This window comes from Pungitius pungitius, chromosome 15 (genome assembly GCF_949316345.1).
Source record: "Pungitius pungitius chromosome 15, fPunPun2.1, whole genome shotgun sequence".
In the NCBI taxonomy this organism is placed as follows: Eukaryota; Metazoa; Chordata; class Actinopteri; order Perciformes; family Gasterosteidae; genus Pungitius; species Pungitius pungitius.
In genome coordinates, this window is record NC_084914.1 from 4,772,104 (window position 1) to 4,788,728 (window position 16,625).

The following is a 16,625-nucleotide window of genomic DNA, read 5'->3' on the forward strand; positions in this document are numbered from 1 at the left end:
CAGGAGATCGTTTGGTCTTTATTTTACACAACAGAGCGTCAACTTAATATACTATTAATAACCTTCATCGGACCGCAAGAAGGTCCGTCAGTTAATAAGCACGTCAAAAGTTACGGTGGACCAGCCGGGGTTAGGGGGGAGGAGGGGGTTCGCTGGTGGGCGAAACTGCGCACTGAGGAGTGAACAATTGTAATCGAGATGGGGGCTGTAGTATTTGTGTGTGTCCACTAACATTTAATTGTCCAAGTGAAACACGTAGTACTTGTATTAGTCATTGGCGCTGTATGCGTCCATGTTTATTTCACAAAACCGCGCATCTTTATGACGTCATCAAGACATGACGGTTAACTTATCCGGAAGTATCCAGGGGCGTTTCTGATGGGACCGCCACGAAGCTTTCAGTAATTTCTACACTATTTGCAAACTTTTGAGGCACTCACCAACCATGCAAAATGTTTTTATATTTTATTTTGACTTGTTGCCAGGATCTTCTCCTGTCTTGTTTATTCTGTGCACATGGGCAGGTGCCACTGTGTATGGTAGGTTGTGTCATCAGTGTATTAATGAGTGAGAGATGTCATCTAGTATTAAAGCTCTTTGAGTTGTCAGAAGACTAGCAAAGCGGTGTACAAGTTCATTAAGTTTGAATGAAAAAGATTCAGCAATGTTTAGAAGTAATTTAAGCTTTTATTAGTTCTGTATTTTGTCAAATTCATAGAAGCTTCCCCCATTTCTGTTTTTTCCAATTCTTTCAAGTTCGTTTCAGCTTTTCTCATTTCTGTATTTTTAGCAATTTTTAAATGTATTTCAGCCTTTTTTATTTCAGCAATGTTTAGAATAATTTCAGCTTTTATTATTTCTGTGATATCAAATTCATAGAAGCTTCTCCCATTTCTGTTTTTTTGATATTCTTTCAAGTTCATTTCAGCTTTTCTCATTCATGTATTTCAGCTTTTTCTATTCTTTCAGCAATGTTTAAAATAATTTCAGCTTGTTGCATTTTAAGCAACTTTTTGAAATTAATTCCAGCTTTTATTATTTCTGTGATTTCAAATTCATAGAAGCTTCTCCCATTTCAGTTTTTTTGCAATTGTTTCAAGTTCATTTCAGCTTTACTCATTTCTGTATTTTCAGCCATTTTAAAATGTATTTCAGCTTTTTCTATTCTTTCAGCAATATTTAGAATAATTTCAGCTTGTTTCATTTCTGTACTTTAAGCAACTTTTTGAAATTAACTTCAGCTTTTTGCATTCCAACGCATTTTCAGCAGGAAATGCATTTTCTAGTTGTCTTTCAAATGCAATAAATGCCCGGATTTGGCTTTGTCTTTGATTTGACACAAAATACCCCACAAGTTCTGCACGTGGTGCAGCTTGGGTTTTGCTCTTAATGGAGTTCTTCTGGGGGGGGGGCAGTATCAACCTCTCTGTTTCTTCCCTTTGAATAACAGCAGAAAGCTGGAATGAGGAATGTGTTTTTCTCTTTGTGCTGTGAGTCGTCTCTCCCTCGGACTCTTGTGTCCTGCGTTTGTTGCTCTGGCCCCGGTTCACACACACACACACACACACAGAGCGCACCGCGCACGGTGTGTTTCCTGTTTTGTTTTTTTCGCGTCGTTGCTTTAATGCACTTTTCTGGAGATACAGAAAAATGTCTGAGTGGAGCCAGCTTTGTGGAGTTTTTTTTTCGTTGTTGGTCAGGCGTGCGTTTTCGTATCTGTTCATCTGCTGCGAAGGAAAAACATCAGAACCGCCTGACTGGACCTTTCTCAGCATCAACGTCAGTAGTTCAGCACAACAGTTCAATGCGAGTTAAATGGAGGTCAAATAAAATTGTGTCCGTAGGGCTTGAAGTACTACGCAAAGTATTATTCATTTTCCAAAATACAACTAACATGTCTTTCCAGGCTTTTGTCGGCACTTCTACATCTGAAAATGTTAGTGAGAACGTTGCTTGGATTAACTAGACTATTGTTCCTGGAATGGGATGCTGCTGGTGCATTCAGGCTCAGGGTGATTTAGAATCTTTAGGGGGGCAACAATAAAGCGGTTGGCGATGGGCCGAAGTAGTTGTCTTTGAATTTGTCCTAAAAATCAAGAGATGCTGATATTCTTCATTGATTCCCAATAAACTGCAAATGGTGTCAGAAACATCTTTCCAGCTCTTGCAGAGGAATAAAAATGGGCTTCAGATCATGATGCATAATGAAGCCGCTTTCAGTGAGCACAACAGACCTTTTCCATTGACTTAACGATTGGAAATCGGAGCCAGAATTAAGAAACTTTGCGGCTTTGAGAACACAATGTTTTGTACTGGTTGGCAACAACATTTGAAAAAAAAGAGCCAGATCGGAAACCTCAGCAGGTTTTAAGTAAAGCTGTCTTCACGTCTAGACTCCACCAACAACAACGCTGGACAAGAATATAGCATTTATTGGTAAAATGTTCATTTACGACATTTGTTTTTGTTTAATAACTCTTAAGAAATCAGACACCCGCATCTTTTAACCACTGTATCACAACTTTTAAAATGAAAACCACTTCATAATGTCTGCTGACCATCGGGGGGGGGCGGGTTGATCATAGTCGCTGATCCAGTACCTCGAGGGCCTCCTCGGGGAGGGCCACCCGGCAGGCGTGACCACACGAAAAAAAGAAGAAAAAAAAACCTTGCACAGCTGGCCTGTCGTCTCCGGTGTTCCACTCGGCCCCCTCAGCAGCGGTTTTGGGTTGGCAGTGAACGCGTCGTGGCATATTCTCAGTGTGCCGCAGTTTATCCGTGCTCATGTTATTGTGGCGAGGTAGAGATTATGGGGGTCTCTGTCTTTTTTGATTATTCTCACCGTGTACCAATGTAAAATGTCACCGATGGTTCTCTGTGATCATAAATAAGATCTTTTTAGACCAACATGGTTGCAATTATAGAGGGTCCAAAGAGTCCACAAACAAAGCGCAACACGTTTTCCCGGCAGTGGGAAAAGATCGGTTCTTGAGATATTATGAGATCAAGCAAGATCACTTGCAGCATTCCTGTGACTGACAGGCCGAATGTCCTTGTTGGAGCATTGTCTCTAAGTACTGTCTCTGTCAGATTAGAGACAAGAACACTGCCATATGCAAAGTGATTAGAACTCATGTCCTACTGATACAACATCAAAATACAACTGCACACTTAGCGTCTACTTTTGCTTGTTTGTGTACTTATTCATAGCCGCCCCAAACAGGGTGAGAAGTAAGACCACTCTGCGCCGCTGAATGTGTCTTTGTTTCCCTCCGAGGAGACCGGTGGTGCCCAAATGGTGCAACAGCTTGACCTCAGTTGACCTTTCAAAGCACCACCAATGAGATGACAGCCTATGGGGACATAGTCGTCCCCCCGATGAAGTGTACCAGCGCTGTGATCCGCACCCAAACCACCTCGCAGTGAGCGAACTTCATGGCGTGTCGCCATCGGAAGGCAGCTTTAGTCCAACTGTTGTCTACGGTAGCAACCTTTTCATTTCCAGTTTACAAAGATGCTTCGAGAGGCGAGAAAAAAAAATTCACGTCAAAGACCAGAGGATGCTGCTCCAGTGGTGTCACTGACACGGTGAAAGTGAGCATCAACTCCCCCTTTCCTCCTCCTCTTCTCCTCCTCCTCCTCCTCCTCTCTCGGGTTCACACGGTGCTGTCTTACTTTAGATTACCTCATTTCGGCGTGCCGGCCCTGGATCCCGAGCAGGAGGAGTCAGGGGGTCTCTAGTTCTCCTCATAGGCTGTTAAAGTCTGTTTATGGCTTCCATGTCTTTATGAATTCATGGATGTGAACAATAGTAATTTAAAGGTCTGTTTAAAAGGAGCGCATGTTCTTACTGTAAATGTCTTACCTTTTGAATGAAAGCTTTGAGGGCTGCAAGGAGCTATTTTCTATGTGTACTATTTTTCTCCTCCAGAGAAAGAAATGTGATGATTTAAAAACAACGTGAGATCATCGGGTTTAACTGAGGTACCTGGACCGTCATTAGTAGAACCGCGGCATCTTCATGACTAGTAAAACCATCTAGGTGCATAATCATTCTTTAGGAAGACAAGCGATGAGAGAATGTTCATTTTGACCTGGAAATAAAGCTAACATTTCATTTAAAAGGACTGTTCTGGCACAACATGCGGCTGCTTTAATAGCATTGCTTTTTATTTCTGCAGATGCAGGTGATATTTGAGTTGCATTTTACAGCTTTCACTGGGAGTATTCATTTTCAATTAAATTAAAAGAAACCCCCCCCCCCCCCTCGCCGACACTGGCGTGCCGGCGAACCCTAAACCAACATCACATCTCTGAAAACGTAATCAAAGACGTGACTCCAACTATTCATCTCCAGATGTTCCCCGTCCACAGCGAGACCAGAGGTTTAAGTCTTTGATGGAAACTGCTGACTCTGCAGACGAGACTTTTTGACATCCAATCCTGCTGATACAGCTTCGTTTGCCTGCATCATGCTCCACAGTCTGTCTCTTCAGATCGCCTTCATCTAACCAAGCACAGATGGGGGGGGGGGGAAACCTGATCTAATCAGTTCACCGCTTCGTTGGATCCGAATCCCTGTTTTATTGTCCATCTAACGGCTGTTTGTGCCTTTTAGCACTTTGAAAAACGGCAGTCAGAAATGCACATTGAAGTTTTCCCTCAACAGGGAACTAAATCACTGAATGATGCCATTTTTCTCCCTTTGCGGATATATATATATACCTCTGCTCATTATTTCCAAAGGTCGTCCATGAAACTCCCAACCATCAATATTCATGCCGGGTTCCTTGCAGTTACATAAACTGCACAGGACAAATGTAACCTTTGAAAGTTTAAAGACACAGCAGGTGATAACAGGCACCATTGCGGTGGCTCTTGAGTAGTAAAAAAATATATAAATTAAGGGACGGAATGAAAATGTTTGGGGTGGGGAAGGTGGTTGAATATTTTACGTTTAAAAAAAGATCAGTTGCATATGGGTCATTTATTTTAATTATGCAGCCCGGAGATGCACAACAAAATGCAGCTGTAGCCCATTTGCAACACAAAAATTATTACTTATTATTAGTTATGCACTACTTGAGTGCTTTTCCTTATTAACATTTGCATCAGGAGTAATACAAACTAAAGCAAACGCCATCCATCGAGCCTCTTGGATGTAAACACAGAGTTCGGCCTCCTCTCATTCCACCACAGTCCTGTGTTCTGTCTTTTTGGCAAATGTCCTCATCATTTCCCTACAATGCCAAAGCATGTTTTATAGTAGGCTACATGGTGTACGACATGCAGGGGGGGGGGGGGGTGTCTTCCAGAGACGCAGGCCCACTTTGTGCTGCATATCCCGGACTGGTTTTTAATTGTGCGGGTTGGACCTTCAAAGTCACCTTGCATGCTGCGTGTGTGAGTGCGTGCAATGAGGGCATCTCTTCCCGCTCAGACCTTTTCTAATCCAAATGTTATTTTTCTCCTCCGCCACTCATCGCGAGCGGAGAAAAGCGCTCACGTAAAACCACCTGAAATAGCCTGTGAAAAGTACGTTTTATTATCACGACGCGGTGGGGGTTAATGTACATACTGTGTGCCTGCGTCCTTTGATTTGGCTCCACTGTAACAAGGTCCAGATGTTGACGAAGGACAAGGGCCTGATTGAGAGTGTCATGAACCTGTGAACCGAGCGAGCTCAGCGATTCAGGGACCCCAATAATAAACACAATGGCTTCAGTAAGGCTCATTTTAGACATTTCAAACTGTGAGTGGAGCCACAATTGATATCATTTCAGCTGTGACAGTTGGACAGTGTGTTCCCTTTGGAAATGGGAGTCGAAAGTGCAGCATTTTCAGCATTGCAATCCGTCAGACTGCATCCGGGCGGAGGAGAGTTGCTCGGCGTGTGTGTGTGTGTGTGTGGGTGTGTGTGACCACATCCACTGCACGCAACACGGCGATAACACAACGGGTCTCCTCCACACAGAAAAGGCTCTAGTCCCCGACAGGCCTCCTTTGTGTTTCCCGTGGAACTTTCCAGTGAAGCTGGGCATGCAGGCCAGTCTCATGGCAGCTACACGCAAATAAGGGAAGAAGTGTTGGAGGGTTTTTATTTTCTCTGACTGACTCGGCCCGGCCAAACGAAATACAGCTGTTTCACAGACACCGGTTCTGGACGGCCTCCATCTTTCTCCCACTGCCTCTTTTTTTTTCGTTGAAGCTGTTTCTCTGCCTCTGTTCACCAGTTTCCCAACGGGGAGCTGATTAAGCACAACTGGCTCTAACTCAGTATTTTAAAGTCATTTGTGCAACTCACAAGCTGGTCACATACATTACGGGGTGCTCCAGAGACATCACTGTTGGTGCTGTTGCCTCAAAATAGTGTCTTGGTGTTTTATTCCATCAAGACCATTGAGTCTGTGTACTTCACCGCGATGCTCCCTTGAGTTAAATACTTCTATAAGCATGACAACATGCTCATTTTTTCTCATGTTACCGTGTGCACATTTGAGTTTTGCATTTGAATATTTGCTATCACTAAATATGAAAGTATTTTATAAATTAAATTGACCTGATGGTGTTGCTGTTGACAAACCTTCATGGTAATCGATCTCGTGGACCTTTAGAGTAAATGGGGGGAAACACCACAGTCGTTAGGGTTCATCATTGGACTTGTGAATTTCTATTCGATCGTTGATGAATGGATCAAATGGACAAAGTCAACCCTTTATTGGAAGAATGGCTGAAAAAGTAGTCTTGGTCTCGATTGCGTACAGAAGACCAAAACTTGAGCCACCAGTTTCTCACTTTAACACCCGTAGCTCATGAGGTGCACAGTGGTCTCCATGTTGCCTCGGGGCCTTTCTGCGCTCTTGAGGTATTTATGTCCGTCTTGGGGAAAATCCGCCTGGATTCCAGCTCGTCGATTGGGACGTTCTGGCTTCCATCCAGCTGTTCGACTCTGGCGTGGAGTCCCCACGTGTTCTGCAGCTAAACAAAGGTGTTTTCAGCCGTGCCGTCTGTGTGTCACCGTGTTTGTGCGCTGTGGCCGTCCCGATGGCCCTTTGGACGTGAAACTCGGCGCGCTAGCGAGGAACATCACGGCACGAAGCGGCACACGCAAAGAAGACTCCATCTCATGATTGTCGATGATGCTTTTTGACTTTTTGGTAGCATTCTAGTTTATACTAATCAGGATATAATCTGTCTCATAAATGTTTGCTATAGTTTACTTTGATCATTTCATTAACATACATTTATCATTCTGTGATGATACAATTACGACAAAGCAGTGCAGCCACTTACTTACAACTTCACAGCGTGCCGCATCTCTTGAGCAAATTCTCCAATAGTGGAACAGAAACCTCTCCAGTGGGAAAATGTTAGGACCCCGGATGGAGCTGCCCAGAATGCGTGTCCTGGCTCTGAGAAGAAGAGACTAGTCTAGGCCGGAAAACCTGTCCCAAACACTGCGTGATGTTGTTTACGCTGGAAACTTTAAAGTCCTGGTTTTGATTTGACTATTATACACAAAGCTTTCCTGTCATTACCAAATAGCTTCACACTCAAATGTTCCAAGTCAGAAAAAAGGCTTTGGAGCTGTTTTCCAATGCTGCCAACCTCACCACAGACATTTTCATTCCTAGAAAATGTCAGATTTAAAATGAGATGTTTTTTTAAACTGACGCAGCAGAACCAGATATTTATGTTTTCCTTGAAAAACATGGAACATCAAAACGAGTCCAGTCCTCGATAGAATCTGACGTACATTGTAAAAGCTTCTTGTTTTATGTTGGTAGTGACAAGCTCATTATTGAACCATCCGTGTCATACTGTAAAGCACGAGAGCCCCCCCCCGCCCGCCTTACTGTAGACCCAGAACCCGTAGACGGTCCGCTGCTTGTTTACATGGTTTGATCTTGTCCTTCTTAAGGCGGCATGTTGGGTCACGATCCAAAGCTGGGACCCCCTCAGGGGGTGGTACCACGTGATGTTTGCACAGGTGTGCGGGTCCAGCGCCCCTCTGGTTGTCCGGGTCTACCCCCCCCCCCAAACAAGGGAAGGACGGGGCCTCTTGGGGTTTAACATTCACAGGGGGGTCCCATCACAGGGGGGGGTGGGGGGGGGGCGTGACTCAAAGCGACAGAGGCAGACCACGTGGTCCTCTGAAGTCATGCGTAGCTTCCTCTTGCGGAAAGAGTTGACTTAGCAAAAAAAAAAAAAAAAGCCATAAAATCAACGTAAAGCCGTCAAGTGATCGGACGGATCGGTCGCTCCCAAAGTGACATTTTATTTTATTTTTCCAACTTTTGTGTCTGATAAAGTGTTACATGTTCCTCTATAACCTGATTTTAAGTTGTGTTGCATCAACCCAAAGCCCTTTGTTGCGTGTTGTGAAGCCCCAGCTGCAGTTCTCCCGTTGCTGGCCACAGGCCACATACTGCGTTCCTAATGAAGTCAAGTCAACATCCTGCCTATAGTACAGTGCTCAGCATTGCATCACGTGCTGCTGGTTCTTCTTGGGACAGAGATGTCTCTGCACTGTGCTACAGGGTTGGATGGCAACGAGGGAACGACGCACAAAGTGGAGTCGCACTGCTTTCGTCTGGCTTTCTGTGTCGTATGGCACACACATGTGCGGCCGCTTTAAAGTTTCATATTGAGTCATTTATTCATGGGGGCAAACGTTTTCAATTGATTCTTGGATAAAGAGGCACAGGCTGTCCCACTTTAGACACGCAGTACTACACTTATCCCACAATATCCCATTTTGGGGATTTATTTTCATTATCTCCATGCTGCACAACACTTTCTTCTCATAACTGCTTGAATACTCCAGTTATTCTAATAGTAATTATCGCAATAATCGTTATTCCAGTACTCCCAGTTGCTAACTCAAATTCTGTTGTGCGTTGTAGGAATCCAGGAGGGTTCGGAGTGCACCAAGTGCAAAAATGACTGGGCGCTGAGGGCGGCGATTGCGCTGCTCTACGTGCTCTGTGCGCTGCTCACCATAGCAGTGGCCGTCCTCGGATACAAAGGTAAGTCCAAGGCAGCTTCACTTCACCTCCAAAGCAGGCCTCAAAGGACAGAAATCCAACTACGGTACACAGAAAAATAAATCAATAATGACTGTTTCACAACCATTTTTTCTAAATTCTTTTTCCTTAAAAAAACAGAAAATCTTGAATTGAGTTTATACATCAATCCAAGCATATGTTATTCTATGCCTATGTTTTGATGTTTTAGCCTAAGGTTTTACATATTTGTACATATAAGTTTGTATATATATGTTTTCAAGGTCCCCAGAGGCTGTATCCTACTGACTTTTTTGTGATCTCCTGACTTTTCATCTATCACCATAATTAGTTCGAAATCTTTAATTAGACCAATACTTTGGTTTGAGGCTCAAATCCTACATGAAAAAAGTGTCATGCTGTCATGCCAAAGTAGGATTGTCAAATCCAACCTATCATGGATACCTATCATTTTCTTTTTAGCATGTGACTCTGGCATGTAGCTCACAGCATTACTGACCTTAATAAGGCCTTCAGGCTACAATGCCTACAGAGTTTCCAGCCTGGTTGTCAAACATTAGTCTCTTTTGATTGATAAATGAGAAAAAAAAACAATAACAACAGCCCAACTTCAAGGCCACGGTGACCAATGAAAGTGTTCCTACTCTTAATGGTGATTGTCCCCATCTTTCTCTATTTTTTTTTCTATTTCTTTGAGATTTGCTGAGAGTCATTTATCCAGTGATGAAAGCTTTTGATCGATGTATGGTCCACGCACCAAGAGCTGAATCTGAACGGGTGTCCTTTAAGTGCTCTGAGGATTGTTTGGAGTGTTGGGTCTGTGTTTGCGTGAAGCCCGTGTGATTCTGGTGGTTTTCGCTCTAATGTCGACCAGATGGCCGCGCGGGGACGGCCCCGGCTTAACAACTTACAGGAGATTTTTATGGCTTGGTAGCAATTTGTTTGTCTCGTGAACCGCAGCTCGACTCACAAATAACCCACAAGTGTCCAAAATAGTTTGCAAAACATCCGGTGATGGCTGGTTTCTGCGTTGTTTAAACGGCACATTCAGCACAGCAGTTTACCAGCAAACATGAAGGCAGCTTTCTGCCCTCGTTAACATCGGCGCCGCTAACGTCACCGAGTGTGTGCGCTCCTGCAGCACTGACAAATGAGCACACCGTATATACCTTTTATAACGCAGGTGGTAAATAGCTCAGCATTTAGTCACTGTACTGAAAAAGATGAACACATCAGCATTTCACGATGAAGACAACCCTTGACTTGAGATGGACTCGTTGCAGATGTGGGGTGGGCGTAGAAAGTGGAAACAGAGTCAGAGTACTGGTGTGCTGTTACTCCTGTGTTTGACATTGGCTATGCTCTTGAAGGTGAAATCGTGAATGTACACAGTTGCACGATTGCAAAAAAAACTGGGGAAGCTTCACGCAGTTCAACATCGTGCTGTCAAAACCGTTATTTGAGTTTCCAGTTATTTAGTGGAGAGAAAAGAATACCGCAGCACCCTCTGTGGTCCGCAATCAGTTTGACTCAGAAATATACTGTATGTGTTTGTATAACATAACTACTGTAAATACCTATTCACACCTCTTTGTTCCTCTTTTGTCAGTGGTCCAGAGAATGGACAATGTCTCAGAAGGCATGGAGAAATTTGGAGGAAAGATCAATGCTGTGGAGACAGACTTAAAGAAATTAGGTAAGTCTCAAAGCCATAACATCAGCCTTCAAATTAACTATCAATTAAAACATTAGAAATACACATGGTGCTTTTTGACTAAATTTCACTGTATTTTAGCTTTCTTTACCGTTACATATTTTTGTGTGGGTTACCTTTTTTAGATGATGAAGCAGGGGATAAGTCAGTAAATGCCACAAGTAACATCAAGACCTTCAAGTCAGATCTGGAGGCATTACAGAAGCAACTGAACGATATTGCCCTCAGGGCAACCAGGAACAGGGATTTACTGGACGGGCTTCAGATCACAGGGGATGACACGCAGAACGGCCACGTGTCTCTGCAGAGCTTTTTGCAAGGCAACCAGGCCTCATTGCGCGGGGTCAACCAGACCTTGGTCTCCTACAGCGGCATGATTGACGACCTCCAGACTGACACTGCGTGGCTCCAGTCAGAGTTACAGGGCCAGGTCAAAGTGCAGAGCCAGACCCAGGTTAGTATCGGCGCGCTAAACATCACCCAATCCCAGCAGCGCAATCTGCTCGGCACGCTGCAGAAGACGGTGGAAGGCGCCGGCCAGGCGGTGCAGAGACTACAAAATGACTACCAGGGTCTGCATCAGACGGCCAGTCAGACCCGAGCTGACACACAGTGGCTTAAGGAAAAGGTCCAGAACCTCCAGGTCTTGGCAGCCAATAACTCAGCCCAGGTCCGTTCCAATGGAGAGGCCCTGGATGACTTGGGGTCTCAGCTCAGCACACTAGTCAGCCAGATCCAGAACACCTCCGCTCTCAGCGAGGAGCGCGGCCAGAGTCTGCACGAGCTGATGGACCATCAGCGGGACCACGATAACGCCACCTCGTCCAAGTTTGATGAAATGGAATCGCGGCTCGACGGCCACGAGAATGAGATGGACCGTGTGACGGGAAACATGAGCTTCGCCTCGCAGCTCCTCGGTGCCATCAGCTCCGACCTGAGCGGCCTGAGGACGTGCGCTGAGACGGTGATGCGGCACTCAGACCTGCTCCTCGGGCTGAATGTCAGCGTGACGGAGGCCGTGGCGGATAGCAAAAAGCTGCGCGCGCAGCAAGACGAACTGTCGGGCCGGCTGGACAAGGAGGTCAGCAATCTCTCCGGGGTGATGGAGGAGATGAAGCTGGTGGACAGCAAGCACTCGCAGCTCATCACCAACTTCACCATCCTGCAGGGTGAGAACACGAGGCGTGTTTGATTTGAAGACAACTATTACGTTTACACACATCTCTTCTTTTCCCGTGTTAAAGTACAAATACCAAAGTAGATCTGGTTGAAACATGTTAAGACCCCGGTATATTTCGACAAAGTCAGTGGATGTTTGTTTTATGTTTCAGGTCCACCGGGTCCAAGGGGCCTCAGGGGGGACAAGGGTCCACAGGGAGCAATGGGTCAGCCAGGACAAAAGGGTGATAAGGGAGAGAAAGGGATGCCAGGGCTGGTTGGACCTCAAGGAGAGAAAGGTGCTGCTGGACCAACAGGTGCGACGGGTCCAAAGGGTTCAGTCGGGGCTCGTGGTCTTCTCGGGGCTAAAGGATCGAGAGGGCCTGGAGGTCGACCTGGGGACTCTGGGGGTAAAGGCGACCCTGGGGCTCCGGGAATTCCTGGTAGGGATGGAATGTCAGGCATAACAGGACCACAGGGGCCACAGGGGCCCCCAGGTGCAGCGGGACCTGCAGGTCCTGATGGGCCTCGTGGGCCCGTTGGACCCATCGGCCCTGCTGGTCCACCAGGGCTACCAGGGATACCCGCACCTACACCTCCACTTCCTAAGGAAACAATCCCAGAAACCCCCAAACCACCAAAACCCGCCAAAGTGCTGCCACCCAAACCCCTCAAACCGTCCCAACCCCCGAAACAGACTCAGGCCCCCAAACCAACAGGGGCCCCCCAAGGCTCCAGGTCCCCGCAAATCCAGCCTCCTGTCAACAATGCTCCAGAGACTGGTGTGTAAAATGATTACATTAAGGGGGACTACGCTTGAGTTACAAATTCAGATTCAACATTGTATGGTTTTACTTTCAATTTGTAATATTATTCCGGAAATAATTAACTCCAGGTTGCCCAGCTGAGTTCAGAAGGTTTGGAGACAGCTGCTATTACTTCTCCTCTGGTCCTCAGAGGTTCAACTTTGATGAGTCCAACCAAAATTGTCGTGACTTGTCATCGCTAATGCTCATTATCAACGACAAAGAGGAACAGGTAAGCGAGATTTGACCCGGATAGTTCCTTGAAAACCGAAACACACCTCATTTTAAAATCGTAGATTGTGTTTTTTTGTGAACAGATGTTCCACTCAATCATCTTTTGATCCTGTATCCATAGAAATTTGTGAGAGATGAGATTGCAGGGAAAGGCTATTTCTGGCTCGGCCTTACTGACAAAGAGGAGGAAAATGTCTGGAAGTGGGTGGATGGAACTTTGCCCGTTTTCAAGTGAGTAAACCTGCAAAAAGCAGATAGACTGGATGCTTTTTAAACATTTCTGACTCGATTCCTGCCTTGAATCTTGTTAACAGGTCTCTATGAATGTAATTAAGAAACGCCTTGCACGAGGCTTCATATTGTTCATGTTGATGCTCCTAGGATGTGGCGGCCTGGCCAGCCTGATAACTGGGAACATGGCCACGAAGACGGCGAGGACTGTGCCGGCCTCGTCCACAACGCCAGCTGGAATGACTTCTACTGCACTGACCGCATCGGTTACATCTGTGAACGTGCCTCGAACTGTCAGTTCCTTCAATATACGAGAACTTTGTGATTGATTCTTGTTCTGTGTATCTTTTGAAGAAAAGCATTAGCAGTTTTCTATATTTTTCTTACCGCCAACAATCCTAAGTGAAGTCCAGCAATCGATGTCTTAGTTTGACTTTCTTCATTCCTTCTCAAGATCTAAAATTTGACTCTAGATATCATGAAACCAGCTGAGCGCTGTAGATCTTAGCGAATCATTTGTAGCGTCTACTCAGTTGCCGTGGAACCGCAAATGATGAAACTTTCCATTGTTCGGATGCCCTTCGGGATTCAGTTTGTCTGAATCTTTCTATGGTGAAACTTTTTTACCCGCGTGTACTTGGCCGGAAACACCACGTTTAGTCGTAGCTTTTGCTACATTTAAGAATAACAGCCTCGAAGCACATCATGAAGATGCTAAAATGTACCATATGTGTTCTCTTCACAGTGAAAGTTCCAGTTTTATAGCATCCGCCAATGACAGTCCGAGCTGTGTCTGGGGGGGATGATGAAGAGGCTGATGTTGAGATGGAAGGTGTGAGGATACTGAAGAACATGAAGAGGAGCTCTAGATGACTAGAGGACACCGTCAGCATCACTGAGACTTGGACTGGTCTTTGTCTTAAAGCACTTTGCAAGTATGCAACAAAAAAAAAGACAACACAGACCCGGCCCCCTGTTGTATTGATTGGTTTTGGTATTTGTACTGAAGAATACATTCATTTACGAAAGTCTACTAAGTCAGCCGCCGTTGTACAGGTGCATCTGTAAATAATATTTCACGTAGGATACATAGTTTGTTGGGATTGAATTTCATATTGCCTTTCATTCTTCCAAAAAATCTATATTGGAGGATCATGTTGTTAACAAAGTAAACTATTTTTATACCGTCAAATACTTCAAAACTGTGATTAGAAATAAGTTTGAGGAATCGCTCATTATCAGCAAATGACTAAATTAAATGTCACTTTTCTACAAATGTCTTTTTTGGACTTTTTTAAATAGAAGATAGCAGTGCTGCTGTTTTAAGGACAGTATTTCTTTACACTGCCAGTATGATGTACGTATTCAGCGATGCAAACATTAATAATGTGTCAATTGTAATGTTACCATCATATGCAGATTTAGTCATTATGCCAATTAAAATGTGTGAAAGTTGTTACATGTTTATTGTTTGCATAATTTGTTGTTGTTGAGTGATTAATCCTTTCCAATTAATATAATCCTTAAGGACCAAGTATCATTTTGTAATCTGCTCAAGGCCCATTTTGCGTTAAGACAACAGGTTACTATGGGTCGCAATAAAATGGTAAAGAAACTGTGTGTGGAGTCAGTGGTTTTTCTCCTACGAACTATGATAATACATGCATTTAGATAATATGGCACCAAGATTAAATTATTTGTTTAAAAAATGTATTTCAAAATACTTAACAAGAAAGAAAACCTTTTACATCACGTATATCACTCCTGCACATCTGACATAGAACAAGATTAAAAAACAATTTCCATATATTTTTAAGTTACTTTATAATTGGGGAAGTTACGGAATAAACATTGATTTGGGGAAGAAGTAATATAAAATTAAAGTAAGTTTGATATACACACACACACACACACACGCAATGAGGTTATGTACAGTATATTCATGTTAAGATGTCCATATTTGTTTTAAGAACAAAGGCATTTCATTTCTGGCTGGTGACAAATTATTTTTAAATAATCTACTTCATACAAATATATACACAAATGCAATTTATACATATACATAAACGCACACGTTGTAGTTGCATCGTAACAAAAGATTAAACCTAATTAGAGTACATTTGGTTAAGAAGATTTTGTGGTCAGTGCGGGGTCAACACGATGAGCCGCCGTCACGTGATCAGCATCACCTGACGGCGAAATGTTTTTTCTTTTTTTTTTTAGAGCAATCCGAATCTTATGCTCCATTTCGTCTAATTCACCGCGAGTGCGCGCACGTTAACATCTGTGTGAGTATTTCGATCAATTAGAGTTGGTGACAACAATCAATTCAACACGCCACTCGCCTCCCTCGATTACCCAGAATGCCTCGCTTGTTGCCGTCTGGCGAAGGAGTGACTGTGTAGAATAGAAACAGCCAGCTGCATTTGACATTGATGTTGTCGTTACTATGCGTGTTAATTGTCTGAAGTAACACAAAAAAGGGGAACGGGAATACCAGGGGAAGGCGAACATCTGCGTCAATACCCCAGCAATGCCTCTCTTCACGACGAACCCATTCGACCAAGATGTTGGTGAGTAAACTGGAGGCTGTTTGTAGCAGGCTAGCTAAGTTAGCTTCCCCAATACAGCTCTGTTTTATTTGTTCTAACACCCGAATGTTATTTAAGATTAAACCCTCAGTGCCTTTTGTAAGTGTGCTAATCTGCTGTCTTGTTTGCATCAACTGACACGCTGCAGTCCATGTCTATCCGTGTCTGTTTGGTTTGTTGTTATTAGCTCTGTTAGCCGAGGAGCACAGGTGGCTAACTAGCTTGCACCCTCATATTGTCGTTATGTGGAGATTTAGCTGTTGGCTAGAAGCAACATACATGTTGGTAACGTTCACGGTCTTTCTTTTTTTTTTTAGAAGTGACCCATTGCCCTCTAATATGCGTGTACTTGTTTTAAGTTGAGATTGTATTTTGTTCAGGGTAATTGTTGGGGATCATGGGGCAGTCATCCGATGGCTGGAGGAGCGTTAGCTAACGTTAGTCATCTGCCTCCTCCTCACCATCACTGTGCCCTGTCCCATGTAGGCTACACGGGGTGGTGAGCCATCTATCATGCTAGTGACGTGGTTAAACGCGTCATTTGCATGTTTAGAGTGCACACACACCCATGGCAGTAGCCAGATAAAACCGTACAGTTTGAATACAGTATCTCTCAAAACTAGCAGTAAACGCTAAATTGGTAAAGCTTATGATGGTTATGTTTGGACTCTCGGGTGGTATTTCAGCTTGAGAGTTTATTATTAGGCACCTTGTTCTTTGTGTATACAACAAAGCAGGAGTTAATTATATCATCCTATTACCGTATTTGTTCATCAATGCCGCTGTGTCTATATTATAATGACTCGTGAGTACTCTTTTTGCAGCATTGTCATCAAGTTGGAGTTTGGATAAATTGAGTCAGAAA

The 16,625-nt window shown here is 44.2% G+C and overlaps 1 protein-coding gene across 1 annotated transcript in view; it reads left to right on the forward strand.

Moving 5' to 3' along the window:
- The window catches only part of LOC119203339 (collectin-12-like), a 33,277-nt gene that overhangs the window by 9,750 nt on the left and 6,902 nt on the right, over positions 1-16,625 (forward strand). Inside the window, exons 3-11 of the mRNA XM_037457158.2 lie at positions 8,907-9,029; positions 10,636-10,722; positions 10,866-11,909; positions 12,072-12,680; positions 12,794-12,936; positions 13,060-13,169; positions 13,320-13,389; positions 14,497-14,500; positions 15,653-15,742. Of these exons, the coding sequence (XP_037313055.2) occupies positions 8,907-9,029; positions 10,636-10,722; positions 10,866-11,909; positions 12,072-12,680; positions 12,794-12,936; positions 13,060-13,169; positions 13,320-13,389; positions 14,497-14,500; positions 15,653-15,742 (2,280 nt within the window). The remainder of the gene's footprint in view (positions 1-8,906; positions 9,030-10,635; positions 10,723-10,865; positions 11,910-12,071; positions 12,681-12,793; positions 12,937-13,059; positions 13,170-13,319; positions 13,390-14,496; positions 14,501-15,652; positions 15,743-16,625) is intronic.